At 40.3% G+C, this 14,716-nt stretch overlaps 1 protein-coding gene across 1 annotated transcript in view; it reads right to left on the bottom strand.

Moving 5' to 3' along the window:
* The window catches only part of BMPER (BMP binding endothelial regulator), a 149,388-nt gene that overhangs the window by 115,829 nt on the left and 18,843 nt on the right, over positions 1-14,716 (bottom strand). Inside the window, 1 exon segment of the mRNA XM_010007753.1 lies at positions 9,792-9,891. Within this exon segment, the coding sequence (XP_010006055.1) occupies positions 9,792-9,891 (100 nt within the window).

Raw genomic sequence — 14,716 nt, 5'->3', positions numbered from 1 at the left:
TATACCTCACCAGAAAGTTAAATCCAGAAAAGACATATTAAATGGAAAATACTTATTTTAACACTTAGTTTATTAATGCAAAAGTGTCTCAATTAAAAATTAATTCTTTGGAGAGTCAAAGCATTTCTAAAAAAATAAAATTAAAGGAACACATACTCCATGTTCTTCAGGAAAAATGCCCATTTTTCATTTATTGCTCTGAGGGTTTTTTTCCTAGTCTATTTTACTCAAAATAGGCTTGATTAAAGAGCCCAAGAAACCAACAGGAGTCCTGCCAGAGACACTGAAACACAGACATATAGAGTCACCAAGCACAAAACTACAGTCAGTCAAACAATGCCCATGGAACCATTCCCTTTCCACACCCTATCTCAGCAGCTTCCCTAAGTCATGCTGTGCTGTGCAGGGTGCACTGTCCTGAACTGCTTCAAGTTACATTTTATGCCCTGCTGAAAATAAAGGCAAGTTATCAGCCCTACATCACTAAATCTTTGAAGCCACTGTATAAGAAAACTTGGGGGTCACGACTCTGAATGGCCGAGGAACTTAAAATACCCACAAAATTTTGTATTCAACTCCAAATGTATAGAAAACTTGATATATCGAGATCATTTACAAACATGTTAACTGCCTCCAGCTAAGAGCTTAACCAGCAGAAGACATGTACTTCAAGATTTCCAGTACCTAGACATTTTTCCAGGCTAAGTACAGAGCAACACAGGAGAAATCTGCAGATGCTGTGACCATTTCTACGTGCCTAAGTAGAAAGAAGTATGTTTTAAAAGTATTCTAAGAGCTGGCTGTGATAATTTAATCTTTGACAAATATTGAAAGGTACAAAGCATACATCTGAATCTCATGTTTTTTAAAGTAGCAAAGCCCCTAAGAAGTGATTTCAAATACTAAAGAAGTGTTCGGATTTTCAGCATATTAACAAAGTTCCGCGTGAGCTCTCATACACACAGGCCAACATTTCAAGAGAGGAATGTGAAGCCCTATACTTCTCTTATGCATTTTGAAGTCTCATTCCAAAAAAAACACCAAGCCAATCTTGTACCACAGTCTCACATACTGCCCACTGCAAACCCTGCTGAATAGCAGAGCCTGTTCAATGCATTTTAGTACCCTCAAGTTGCAGAAGTCCAAGACGTACTGGCATCCTGGTCCCAGTCCAAGAAAGAATCCACTAGTGTGCCGCACATTCAAGATGGAATGAATTGTGTTGTTAAGTTTCCATGTGTGTGTTTTACCAGATGGGGCTGGTGTCTTCAGGAGTGTGCAGAATCAAGGGCCAGGTTGGAAACTAACTACTGCTCACCAATTATGTTCTTTAATTTAAAATGTTTTCCCTGTAAGAAAGCTAATGACCCTGGGCTAATACACGTGTACAGATGTGCATATTAAACCGAAATTTTCAGTTCAAGGACTAGTCTGGTCAAGAAAGCATGAAGGTAGTTCCTCTGTGCAATCACCACTGCACTTACTTGAAGAGAACATCCAAGCTATGCTATAAAATCCTCTGCCCTGCTGTGTCAGCAGTTGTTCCTGTGGAAAGCAGGAAGGAGGGAGCCAAATTCCACCTATGCTTGAGCCTCTTCTGTCACAATATACACGGTACTGGCAGCACTGGTGGGTCAGAAGTCATGATGGCAGGGGGAGCTCTCAGGCAGAAAAAGGGAAATTTTATAAATTGAGACCAGCATGAGAAGTCTATAGAAGCACTGGAGGTACTAAGACTGGTCCCAAGCTTTGGCATAGAACAGCAGGTTGAATGAGGGAGCCAGAACAGCATCATGCAACCACCAACACAAAGCATGGTGGGAGCTGGATTTCGTCAGATGCTCAGTTGAAGGCAACAGCATAAAGGCAGGGGAGAGTTAGCCTGTAACACAGGAAGGCTTGGCAAGAGCTGGGGGAAGGCTGAAGGTCAGGCAAACTGAAGACAGAGCAAGAAAGGAAGCACTTTACAATCTTAAGGTGAGATGTCAACCTCTCCCTGACCAGAGGTGTACCCTGACACTCTGCCCTTCTGTATCTCCCAAAGCTACACCCACTGCTCACTCTTCAAAAGGAAAAGGAAACAAAGCCCACAGACAGGGTAGTTTTTCTGGCCCTCACCTTCAATGTACAAATATCTCAGCTGACACCTGCAAAAATGTACCCAGACTTTCCCAGCCAACCTATTCATAGACTGGAAGTTTATGAGCCTCACCTCAACTCAGCTGAGTTGAGACCTATGTGCTGCCATACGCCAACTCAGTTGAGCTATTCTACCTCATCCATGATTAAAGGTCCATCATACGTGGCTTGTCAAGTAGTGGGCACTGACTATCTCATGGTCAAAGGCATCATCGAAGTCCCTGATGCCAATTTCTACAAACTAGTGTGGTGGAACATACCTCAAGTTCCTAAAAGCCATTTTAAATCTCCTTTGGAAATATTACTACATTAACTTACTGTCTCCATCTGCCATTTGAAAGGGAGAACGGGAGAAAAGAATAAATCAAGAAATACCACAGTTTTGCACAATCACCAAAATGACATCCACTTACTTCTGCCTGAATACATACTTAAAACAAAACTTAAAAAAAAATAAAAGAGGGGAGGAAGGGGCTACAGAGGAGGTCTTAAGGAGGGAAACCTACAAGCCTGAGCATGTTCAAAGTAGTACATAAAAAGTAACAGATATGACATTAATAGGTAAATTTGATCCTGTGAAATATACCCCATAAGTAAAACCTTCAGAATTTCACATATGGAAAGAAGTTAAATGTCAGTGGTCTACACCAATTTTAATGGATCTAACATGATTCATGGCAGTCAAGGAGAGTGTCCTAATTTTTCAGGTTTCCTACTTCTTTCTTTAAGTATAGCTGGTGTTTTATTAATGTAAAATATTAACTTTTGGTTAGTTTTAGGTTTTGTTCCTATTATGTACTTCAACCCAAATAGTTCAGATAAGTCCTGGATAAACATGCAAGCTGAAAGTTGCTTATCTGAATTAAACTAACGCACCGAATACTTTGAAGTTGGTCAATTGTTGTATATGCAGAGGAAATCGTTAATTACCTTCTAGTTACCTTATAAAGGCAAAATGATCCTCTAGACTTGAGTCATTCCTGCACAAAACTTTGATGATAAACTAGTTCAATCACTTCTAATTTACTAATTTAGCTACTTTGTTTCAATGTTGTGCATGTCTTACTTGAGCACTTTAGTTTCAAATGTAATAATCAATCTTTGGCTGATTTAATTTGAAAGAGAGCAACTGAATTCCAAAACAAGCATCCTCACACAGAATTGGAATGGAATTTAAAAAAGAGACAAATTATACTGGATTTTGTTATTGGCATGTGGACAAGTTGACAGTCAGGAAGCCATTTGTCTTTCCAAATACAGTAATATTGTCAAATGACTCTTTTTTTCTTTTCTGTTCTTCTCCTCCCCCAGACACCCTAGCACAGAGAAGTATCATGAAGACAGGGAAATTGACTCTAAGAGACAGCTTAGTAGTGCTAGGTTTCAACCAATGTCCTAAGAGTTCATTAAAAACAAGCCTTTATTACTCAATTTGACATTGCCTTATAAGATTCCAGAAGAGATTTTTGCTTATTTTAGGCTAATGAGAATTTTATAGACAAGTCATTTCCATATTCTCCCAAGAGAAAGTGATAGATTGGTGCACAATAAACTGGCTCCCCATCCTTCATTTCTTTAGCATCTTTCTTCTCCTATTAAGTCTTTTCTCTTTCCTCCCCTCCACTTTCTATTTAAAAATCTAACCTCTCTATTGGCACAGAAAATAAACATGAGGAAAAAGAAAACAGTCAGAAGACATGTTTTATTTAGTGTTTGATAAATTAATCCTTAGGGAGGTATCCAGGCATGCTAACACTAAATACCAGTTCTAGCCAAAAGAATCAAAAACTCCAAACAAAAAGAAACCAATAACTTGCACATTCTGCAGTATTTCCTGGCATGAAATCTGTTGACCAAAATAAGAAAACTGTGAATCACATGTGCGCCTATTATAAAATATATTTTCACGTCTTAATAAGAATAAAGCCATTGACAGCTACTAGAAAATTAAACTTCCTACTGGGTAACCCTGGTCTTCATTTGTCAACACAGAAGCATGAAAATATATACAAAGTCACCCGTGCTTATTAATTCTAACTCCAAACAGTGAAAATCCTACTCTTCTCTCTGTAACTGAGTACAATCAAACCTGTTTGCAGCTGAGCCATCACAATTACAATACACAGGGGATGTGAGGCACAGAGGCCATGTAAAGGGCACACAACTCAGCAGAGTAAAGTGGCCATGGGGGTGAGCTCTGCCAGGACTGCATGTTCACAGGCATATGATGCTAAGCAGCTCGTATTCACTAAGCACATAGCAGCAGAAACAAAGGCCACACTGGTCACAATGTTCACACACAAGGCACAAGTGCATCTACCTATCACCATGGAAGTCTTGTGCTATTTTGTAATACAAGCATACCAAGCAAGTTCTGTGTGATTTTAAAAGGCTAGGTAGCTGATGTTTGAGTGCAAAATTATTTATGACAACACAAGACAGTTCATTGCATAAATGCAATATTATATTAACCAAGGTAATAAGAAAATCTGAAATTTGAGGCACTAATAAACACAATGGTATGCACCAGATATTTAAGGGATATGAAATACATATGCTAAGATCTTTGTAAGAAGAATTAACTAAAAAGAAGTGTGAAGGTATATAGGTCTTTTCTTAGGCAAGTCCAGAAGTAATGAAAACTGGCATCATGATGACACTGAATGATACTGGTTTTAGGGGCTCTATGTCACTGCTTCAATATCCTTGCCTTTACTTGAAATACAAAGCTAGAAACTGCATGAACATTGAGACAAACCTGTACCTCCAGCCTCAAGAAATGAGCCTCCTGGTTCAGAGCAGGAGCACATTATCAAAAGACTGAGAGAGACAGTGAAAAAGGTCGAGAGAAAAGTTATGACTTGATGATGACTTCAAAACATCTCTTTCCATAGCCAGTCTCTAACAGATGCAAAGACTGGATTATTAGGTGAAAATATTTTAGTAGGAAAATATACAATTATCTTCCCAGCCCATCCCACTTCATACATGCACTAGGTTGCATCCTTGTCTCTGAAAAGTTGCTTTAGGGCATGTGAGAATGGCCTGCAAGTTGTAGTGCCCATCAGGACCCCACACACAGGCCCCTTGGTCAGTCCTACAGCCGGGCATCAAAATGCTATCAGGCAAACAAAGTGCCAAATATATGTATGGCTCCTGCAGGGTGTTAGTAGGCTAGCCAGAACACTGATAAACTCATGACCTCCTTCTAGCTTCCTTTGCAAGCCAGCCCTAATAGCTGAAATTGGCTGCAATCCTCAACCATAATATTTTATATCCTTTCCAAGAAATGCACAATTAACCGTGATAGCTTTGGATGCTCAAAATTCAGGGGAACTGGTGCTGCTATTGCCTGGGCTGTGATTCCATCATCTGGTAGACTCTAGATCAACGGTTCTTAGCATGTGAACCTCTAAGATCATTAATTAATTAAGACAAAACAAAACAAACCCCAGTAAATGTCAAAAGTTAACATAGGCAGAAAAGCAAAATTGCACCTGGGAAGTAAAAGAAACTTCGGAACAATAAATCATACCTATTGTAACAAATACCTACCAATTTTGTCTTTGCACAGCCAGGGAAGATTCAAATTCTTAGGATAAAAGAGTAGAATATGGTACACAATTTTAGAACTGCAAACTTTATGCAGCCTTGAGCTGGTAATACGACTTCCTCAGAGGGCAAATAACTTATCATTAGAGGTGTAGAGAGCTCTATGTCCAAGTGACAGGGTTCCATCCAACTAAATAAGAAAATGCTGCCAAATCTATTTCTATAATCTCAGTGATCTCATATGTTTTCATTAAACATATTAAACAAAATGAGAGATGAAAAGTGGCCTATTTATCCTATGCTGAAGTAATGAGAGGGCTTAATTTTTTAATATTTTCAAAATGAATAGTACACTAGAGGTATACGGTATGTTTTATAAACTGCAATAAGTATCTATCAAAAGAATAATCTCACTGAAAGGTTTTCACTGTTATTCTTAGTTGTTTGCATTCTCCTTGCAGCAGGGAGCCATAATCATGGGCCTACATTTCTCTGTTCCAGACTTTGCACAAACACACAGCAAGAAACAGCCTTGTCCCACCAACTTTACTACCCAAGGTCCTATGGGCCTGAAGACAAGAACAGTGTTAACACACATTGCTGGTGTGGAGGATTAAAATCTTAAGTAAATCCAAATCTCTTAATATATTAGGGATAACATGTTCCCACCACAATGAACTTTTTGACTGCATGAGCTATGTTTGCTGCTGCTTATTACTTTATTGTTTATTAAAGAAAAAAAAAGTGTTAAAATTATCTAAGTAGCATACAAATACCCAAACAGAAGCAAGGGTGTTATGGTCAGTACACAACCATTTGCAGGAAAAATTGCTACCAACAATTCAATTTCTCCTCTATGCAAAGCTCTAAACACAGGAATTCAGCTGGATGCATCATTGCAGGCATATAGCATTTCATCACTCCATACTGCTTCTTTGCTATGAGATACTGGGCCTACACACCCAGTCCTCGTGCCTTCCTAATAATAGAATAAAATACCCTGGCAAGCTATATCACAAATTAGTCATGAGTGGTGGTTTCCTTCCTACACAAGCCAATTCCGGAACCATACCCTTCGTTTCTTCATGTTATCCCTCTGAGGTTGTACTCAAATGACAGCAACCATTTCAGTAGCCATCAATGAATGAATATTCATTTATTTCTTCACAAGGTAGGAAGACATGAAGCTATCAAAGAGAGCTGGCAGGAGTCCATAAGGCCTAATTAGGCTTTTCTAGGCTTTGGGAACTAATCCAAGAAAAAAGCCATCAAGTTCTGATGTCTTTTTCATAACATTTTCTTCAGGTTTAGATTAAATGCAACCAGTTGAAAATAAATAAATGCTTTTTTAAAATCCCTGTTTCCTTTCTCCAGCTTGCATTCCCTATGGGCACTCTGGCAGCTTGACAAAACAGTGATGAGAACAAGCCCTGCAGGGCCAAGCCTGGCTGCTGCTGAGCTCCCCAGCAGGAGTGTCCAGGAGTTGCTGAGACACCAAAGGAAGTAGCTTAAGCCCTATGAAGCTCAGCTGGTCTTTGCACTTGATTCCCCAGGTACTCCCTACAGGACACTCATTTTGGGTTTTACACAGAGCAGGAGCTTCAGCAGTGTTCAGAGTGGTGAGAGAACAAGTAGCTCTGCCAGGGCTAGAGGTGGCTTCACCAATCTCTTCCCACGGCTCCAGAACAACCTGGTGACAGTCTATGGTTTTGGGAGTGCTGGAGTTAGAGAGGTGCATATTTACCTTTACCTTTCAGAAATGTAAGATGTACTTTGAAGATTAAGACCTGGATACTTTTTTTTTTTTTTTTAAATTAAAATTATTCTGAAATTTAAAGTGATTCTTACATTTAAAGTACATAGGAACTGCCATCTTGGATAAGACCAAATGTCCTTCTAGCCAAAATTCTGTTTTCCTTTTGGAGAGGTACTGAAGGTTGAGCTAATCCTGCTACAGGACTGCCTTTTATAAAACTGAGAAACAGTTGTTAACAGCTAATTGTCACCTCAGAGCCCAGCATATCTATACAGTTAGGACTCCTGTCCTGTTTACACCCATTTATCCTCATCTACATTAACTTCCTTTGCCAGTTTGTCATCAGTTGTTCAATGTCCCAAGAACCTTTTTGCAACTCCTTCCTCCTCTACTACCTTAAAGATGCCAGCTCAGCAGCAGCAAACTTTGTGTCCTTCTTCAACCCTTTCCTACATAATTTTTGAGAACATTGACAAGTTGAGATCTTTGCAAGGATCTTCTGGTAACCTTTTCTCATTACGAAAATAACCACTTGTTAGTTATTCATTGATGAGTTTTTCTACAAACTGCTTAGTTTCTTCAGCAGTTCTGGTGAGGAACCTTGCTAGATGCCTACTGGAAACTGAGGAAGACAATACCATTTGGATCTCTCTATCCATATACTTAGGAGAAATTCAAATTACTAGCATTTTTGTAAGGCACAGCTCTTCTCCCTTATACTGCAATTAGCCACATGCATCCTAATTCTAGTCTTGAAGAGTTCTATTAATTTTCCCATTAGAGATATCAGGCATATAAATTTGAAGATGCCAGGCTCAAGCCTATTAATAATGTTCTGGAGGAACTCACTCCAATTCAAGATAAACAGAATATCACACAAGGAGTCTGAATGACAGTTTCCATCTAATGAGAAGAGCCCATAAACACTAGTGTCTGTATTCTCAACTTTGAAACATTAATCTTCTTTAATGTAGAAACATTTTGTATGCATACCTATGTATCTAAAACATTAATGTAATTGACCAACCATGCATCCCCTTATTAGGAGAAACAGTCTCCAGCCTAATTGAAGCAATGTTTAGGAATATTTTGCTATAGAGGTGACACTTAACACAATCTGACAAAAGAAATAAATTACATTTAATTTATGTAAAACTTCTAACTACAAATTCTGCCTGTTTCAGTCATTCTTTACGTTGTTTTTCCTAGTTAACTTCCTTTTCTTTTAAGTGTCAGGCTTTTAGACAAATCCTCAAACTGGGGCTTGCCAAAACTATTTCAAAGTTGTACCACAGAAGCTAATCATGAGCACAGCAGCTAAAAAACCTCTGCAACCATCCAGGAAAAACATAGATCCATCATACGGCTCTTCCATCTGAATATCAGTGTAATCTGTTTTCCTGCATTTGTATTTCCTCTGGGAAGGCAATAAACACTTGCATTTCCCAGCAATTTACCCTACCCCATCTCACTCCCAAAGCCACTCTATCACCACTGGGGAATTAAACAACAGAGAAAACATCAAGAAAAACAGCGCTGTCTGAATCTAACATTCTCCACCTCTTTGACTGTGTCAGCAGTCCTGCAGCAAAAATAGTGCTTTAGAGCATATTACTTACTGCATCAATATAAAAAAGAGCAGTTTTCAGCTTCATCTACTTGCACACTCTTCACATGGATAAGCATGCTAATTACATGCCATGCATGCTTCCATGATTCATGTATTATTTTCTATTTGATAATTAGCTCACTATAAGGAGCTTGGAAGATACACTATTAGTCAATAAATAAATAAATGTACAATGTTCAGATTGTTGCCCATTTTGGCTTTAATAACATTCTCCACAATGTTATTATTTTAATCAGGAAATATTTAATAAAATTGATAGAATTTGGTGGTTTGCTTCTAGTACAGAAAGAAAAATAGTAATGGATAATTACTCTGCTCTTTATAACTCAGAAGCATTTTGTTCTGTTTAATCACATAAAAATCTTAAGAAATTCCTACTGACCGTTAACTACTAGTAGGTTGATTTTGACCTAAAGTATCTCTGATAGAGAAAGTTAGAAAAGGGGAGATATCTCAAAAGACTGTACTGTAAAGGTGTATTTCTGAAGGATTGCCATTGTGCAAGAACTAATTATACAGGATGAATATATGAATTTACACATTTCCACCAGCTTTGGAAACGTATTGATTGCAATCGTGGTTACTGCACTTTTGAAGCCTCTGGTGACATCCAAGCCCCATCTGAGAAGCTCCCCACTTTGTCCTATATCTGGCAACATAAATGTGAACTGATAACATTCTAAAAAGATGGAAACAACAGGAAGGGAACCGCACCTTTGCAACGCTCACAGCAAGCTCCTCTCTGCTTGATTACAAGAGCACAGTCCTTGGAGAGCATCGGACACTTCTCCCTCTTGCAAGTCACTTCCTTATTCTGGAAAACAAAACAAAAATACAAAAGCTATTGGAAGAAAACCAAATCCACGGCTCAGTTCCTTGCAACTCAGAAAATAAAACATGAGTCTAGCAACTTGCCCTTCCACTTCAGGAGAGGTCCTTGTGATTCAAAACACCTTTCTTCCCTTGAAGTAACACTGTAGAAGACAGTCTCTGAATTATCCAGGAACTCAAGTAAATTGTGCTTGAACTTCACTTATAAAGTAATTCACAACAGCTACCCACTATAGTACAGAAAACATGTCTGGCTGAAGAAATCCACTTAAATGAGAACCTAGTTACATGATTTGCTTGTTAAAATATCCCAGGGGTCTTGAGGTGCTGCCCCATGAACTCAGGCATCGTTTCTCATGGTGACAAAAGGACAGACGGCTGAGGGAGAGGTGGCAACCTCAGGGAAAACAAAACTCTCTGCCTCTGCTGAAAGTCATTTTTAGCTGACTGTACCACCTAGCTACCCAGCACGTCTTCAAAACAGCCTACTGTATGCTCTACTAGAGAAGAGGCTATTGTAATTCATCTTTCTTCACAAAATGCTGAAAATTGATGAAACAACAAAAGCAGGCGGAATCACCGTACATTATAGTCTCATCTCTATCGCAAAAAGCCAGTGATGGCCAAGGCCAAAGAGTACATTGACCACATTAAGGAATGTCAATAGAGGATCTGTGACAGCAGGCAAGAGAAATATTTCGTTTATAGCCTGGATTGCACACGTGGTGTCAATCCTTCTGGTTATCCTTGCTGGTAAACAAGGGCAGAAAAAAAAATACTTTGAGTGTTTCTTTCAGTAAAATTCTGCCAATTGAAATTCCCGACTGAAAGTAGCCTTCTGAATTGACCTCCACCTATAATTAGTAGATCAGTTCATTAGGCAACACAGGTGGCCATTTACTAGACACAAGCACCCACCTTACCCAATCTTATGACTTAATTAGAGACCAAAAAATTAAAGGGCTAGAAAAATGTAAATCATAAAACTAAAGGAAAAGAAACTGTGCTTTTCAGTCCTTTTCTTTCGCTCCTTGTGGCCTTATACAAGGTGCCTGTGAAGGATAACATGCAGCTTTTATTACACTCCAGCTCTTTGTCTAAAATCAGAGGCTTATTTTCTTCAAAGTCACTGCCTGATCTGATGGCAGCTATAAAGGCACTTCAATCTTATCAGTGTTTAAACGAGGACTCACTCTCACCGAGCCTGTGTGAAATCAGCAAACGAGAATCAGTCCCGAAGGCGCAGCTGCAGCGACACAAATGCCTACTGTCAAAAGCCAGGTCACTGCTGTGTGCTGGCTGCTCTGCATCACCCCAGCATTGCAGAGCAACTATAAATGGAATTTAACTGGTAAGTTAAGCTGAATTTATGGCAGCTCTGTAGCTCTGGATTGGCACAAGGCTACGAAAGCACAGGAGTGCAACTGGCTCAACAACTTCTTTCCAGAGCAAAGGGTGAAAGCTTGATTCCCTTTACATGAACATTGCAACCCCTGACTTTGCCTCCATAAAGCCTGTTGAAGGGCAGTAGAATTAAGCTTTCCAAATCAACTACATACAGTCTGTATGTTAAAGGGTTCTGCTAAGATCTGATTCTCTTTAATAAGAGTTTGCTCAAAGAAAGATTTAATAAGCCTGGCAGCCCTGTCACCTTTATCTGTGGGAAAATCATCTGCATGGTGAAAGCAGGTTTGAAGGAAGAGCAAAATCCAGTTTAGAGTATGTTCCTTCAGAGAACACTATCTACCCAGCTGCAGCAGGCACCATGGACCTTGGAGAGATGCAAGATGCACGGTGCCCTCCTAGGCCAACCCAGCTGGCAGGACCCACATCAGAGGAGCAAGCAGGCAGCTGCCCATCAGACTCCTTCAAAGGAAGAAATCATTATTGTGGATGGCAGGGAGAAGGACAAGAAGCAGAACACAGTTCCATATTTCTTTTTGTTCCCTGATTGCCAGGAGACTCCTGGGCCAAATATCTCCTGCAGCTTAGCTTCCCAGACTGCTTCTTTCCCTCTCCCCAGAGCACTGGCTGCCTCCCTCTGCCCTCAGGTACATCCTGACATGGTTTCTTCTTGCTGGCAATACAAAATGTTCCTAAGGATGATCCCAACAAAAGCATTTAAAATAAGAGCTACTTGCTAATTACCATTCCTCACTAGAAGTCTCTTGTCCTGCCCAGACCACTTCAAGTAGAAGTCTTCTCTGCAATGGCAAGTTTGGTTTCATTGAGTCAACCCAGGAGGGCAAGTGAATTTGGATCTTACTCTTATCATCAGCAACACTGGTGGCTCAACCCCAAACTCAAGACCTGTATTACAGGTGAGGATGGAAATAACTGGAAAGAGAATGTAAAACTGAGCCAGGCTGCACAGCCTAGTCCCAGGACGTTTTTCTAGGAGCAAAGATTATTTTGGAGTTCATGTCCTGGTGCCAAAGGCTGTTTCACATTAAGCAGGTCTTCTACGTAAAGTACATTAGTGGCCCACAATGCAGCAATAAGAACTAAAAGGTCCTCCCCACTTGGAGGGTGCCTTAAACAGTGGGCTGCAGATTCGTATTTCCTTTCTTTAGCCCAGCAGACCTTGAACTACTTGCTGCTCAGTGGTTCAGCTTCAGCACAGGAGATGCTTGTTCCTGAGAGAGAGGATGCTTGTTGGGAAAGCAGAAGGCAAATCTTTGAATTGCCTCTGCAAGTGGAGGGCACCAAATCTGCATTACTGTCTCCAGTTACTGTCTTTTTACTGTCCATTACTATCTTTTTTTTTCTTTTAAGAAAAAGAGCAAGATCAGCTCTATTCCTTTGAGGAGACACTGCATTCTCCTGCCTGCAGAAATAGGTCTGTGTATCCCAGATAAATAGAACCAAACTTTACCACCACAAGAAGAAGGCTGGCTGAGCCCTAAGCAAGGTGAGATTTACAAAGCTGATATTCCTCCTCTCAAGCTGGCATTACAGGCAAGCCCCACACAGCTCTGAACTGGCTGTTTCAGATGCCACCCCGAGGTGCCTGACTCCATTGGTGCTGGAATGCTCTTCCAGGGTGTGAGGAACAGCTCAGGACTACAGCCCCACAGCCTTTGGGGCTTTTTCTGAACAAACAGACAGTAGAGCCACGATTGCAACATGCTGCCCCCACATATGTTTCCCAGAAAAATCCCTGCTGTCATAAACAGAGAGAAGTGCAGCTCAGGGGTAACGCAGCCTCTTGCTTCTTCCAGGACTGGATTTAACCCCGACATTCTGTCCACAAACCCTGTTGTTTTATCTCAATGCTGCATCTCATGGAAAACGAGGCCAGCAGATGGGGAAGAAAGGGTTAATGTACCATGCAGATCAATCATAGGACAGCAGCAGATAATACAGGGCTGGTAAATCATTGTTTAGTCTATTGCAGTCAGGCATTATCCGTTGCAGATCTCCTAGGCCCACTGGGTGTAAAAGTACAAAGATAAAACAAAGAGCAATTGTCACCAGGAGGTTGTTGGTTTTTTTCCCTTCACCCTGTCGTCTAAAACACTGCTCTTAATGTGTACTGTCCATCTGCTCCCTCCTTCCCTCTCATTTCACAAGGGCAAAGGGGAGGGCAAGAGCAAATGGACTTCAGCAACAAATCCTTTCCTTCCAAATATGTCCCCTCCTACCTCCAGTAATGGTAACATTTTGTTACTTGTCCCAGCCATATTTAAAAAGCTGCTAAGCAGTTCCATGCAGGAGAGCTGTATTACCAAACCTCCATCTGTGTTGTCAACAGCATCTCTGGGAGTTGTTGAAAGCTCTCATACTTTGATTTTTGCTGTTCTTAAAAGAAAACTTCTTAGACAGCAACATTCAGAAGCCAACAGTTAGGGGAGGGTAGGGGAGTTTTTTCCTTTTGTTTAAAGGACATGCACTCTGGCACGGAGAAGTGCAGAAGGGACACAGGGCTCACACATACATAAACCGTTTGCTAAATCAGAAACCTGGGAGCCAGTCAAAATCCATAATAGGATCCCAAGATTCATAATAAATAACTTTTAATTATAGGCCTGCACAATAGTTATTTTAAACAGATGGTTTATAGATTCACATCTGGGATTTTTTTTTTTTTTTTTTTTTTGTTAATTCAGTGCTCAGGCACAGAGGCAGAAAGGGAGAAAACCTCAGCTAAGTTTTTTATTAGTGTTGGAAAAATACATATTTTTTTAAAAGAGGTCAGGCTGATCCAGAACAATGCTGCCACAGCTGACGCAACTCCCCAGTCAGCACTCAGCTCAGCAAAGGGTTCACACAGGAATCCCAGGCTCCCTCGGCAAGGAAAATCTAGGGAAGTGCTGGAGGATCACCTCAGACTACTCTATTGAGCTCCTCAAACCCAGCTGCTGGAGAACTCAGTTTTAATGTGCCTGGGGAAAGATCAGAATGTTTTGTTGGGTGCCTGCACTGCTCCCCTCTCCCATGCCTTGCCAGTGGGAACCAAAGGTCTCTTCTTTAACTTGGCGTGCAAAGGTGATGTTAAATTCCCGTACAGGGGAGATACACTAACCAGACCTAGTACCAGTGTTACTGCTTCATGTTACCTTTACTACACACTTCTCTCAATGCAATTTGTTCACCTTCCACATACACCTCATATTTTTACCTTCCATCAAAGAACTCTTCACAAAATAGCCCACTCTGGTGAGAAAATATATCAAACTAACAGCTTTAAACTCGCATGATACAGTTAAATAAAATGCCAACATGGAAAGAAAAAACAAAACAAAACAAAAACCTAAAAAAGAAATCTGAATATTTGGCAGAGGTCTTGGAGAGGACCTGTGCCAAAC

Source organism: Chaetura pelagica, unplaced genomic scaffold (assembly GCF_000747805.2).
Source record: "Chaetura pelagica isolate M959 unplaced genomic scaffold, ChaPel_1.0 scaffold502, whole genome shotgun sequence".
In the NCBI taxonomy this organism is placed as follows: Eukaryota; Metazoa; Chordata; class Aves; order Apodiformes; family Apodidae; genus Chaetura; species Chaetura pelagica.
Note: the sequence above shows the minus strand (reverse complement) of the source record. Positions and strands in the feature narration are given on the sequence as shown.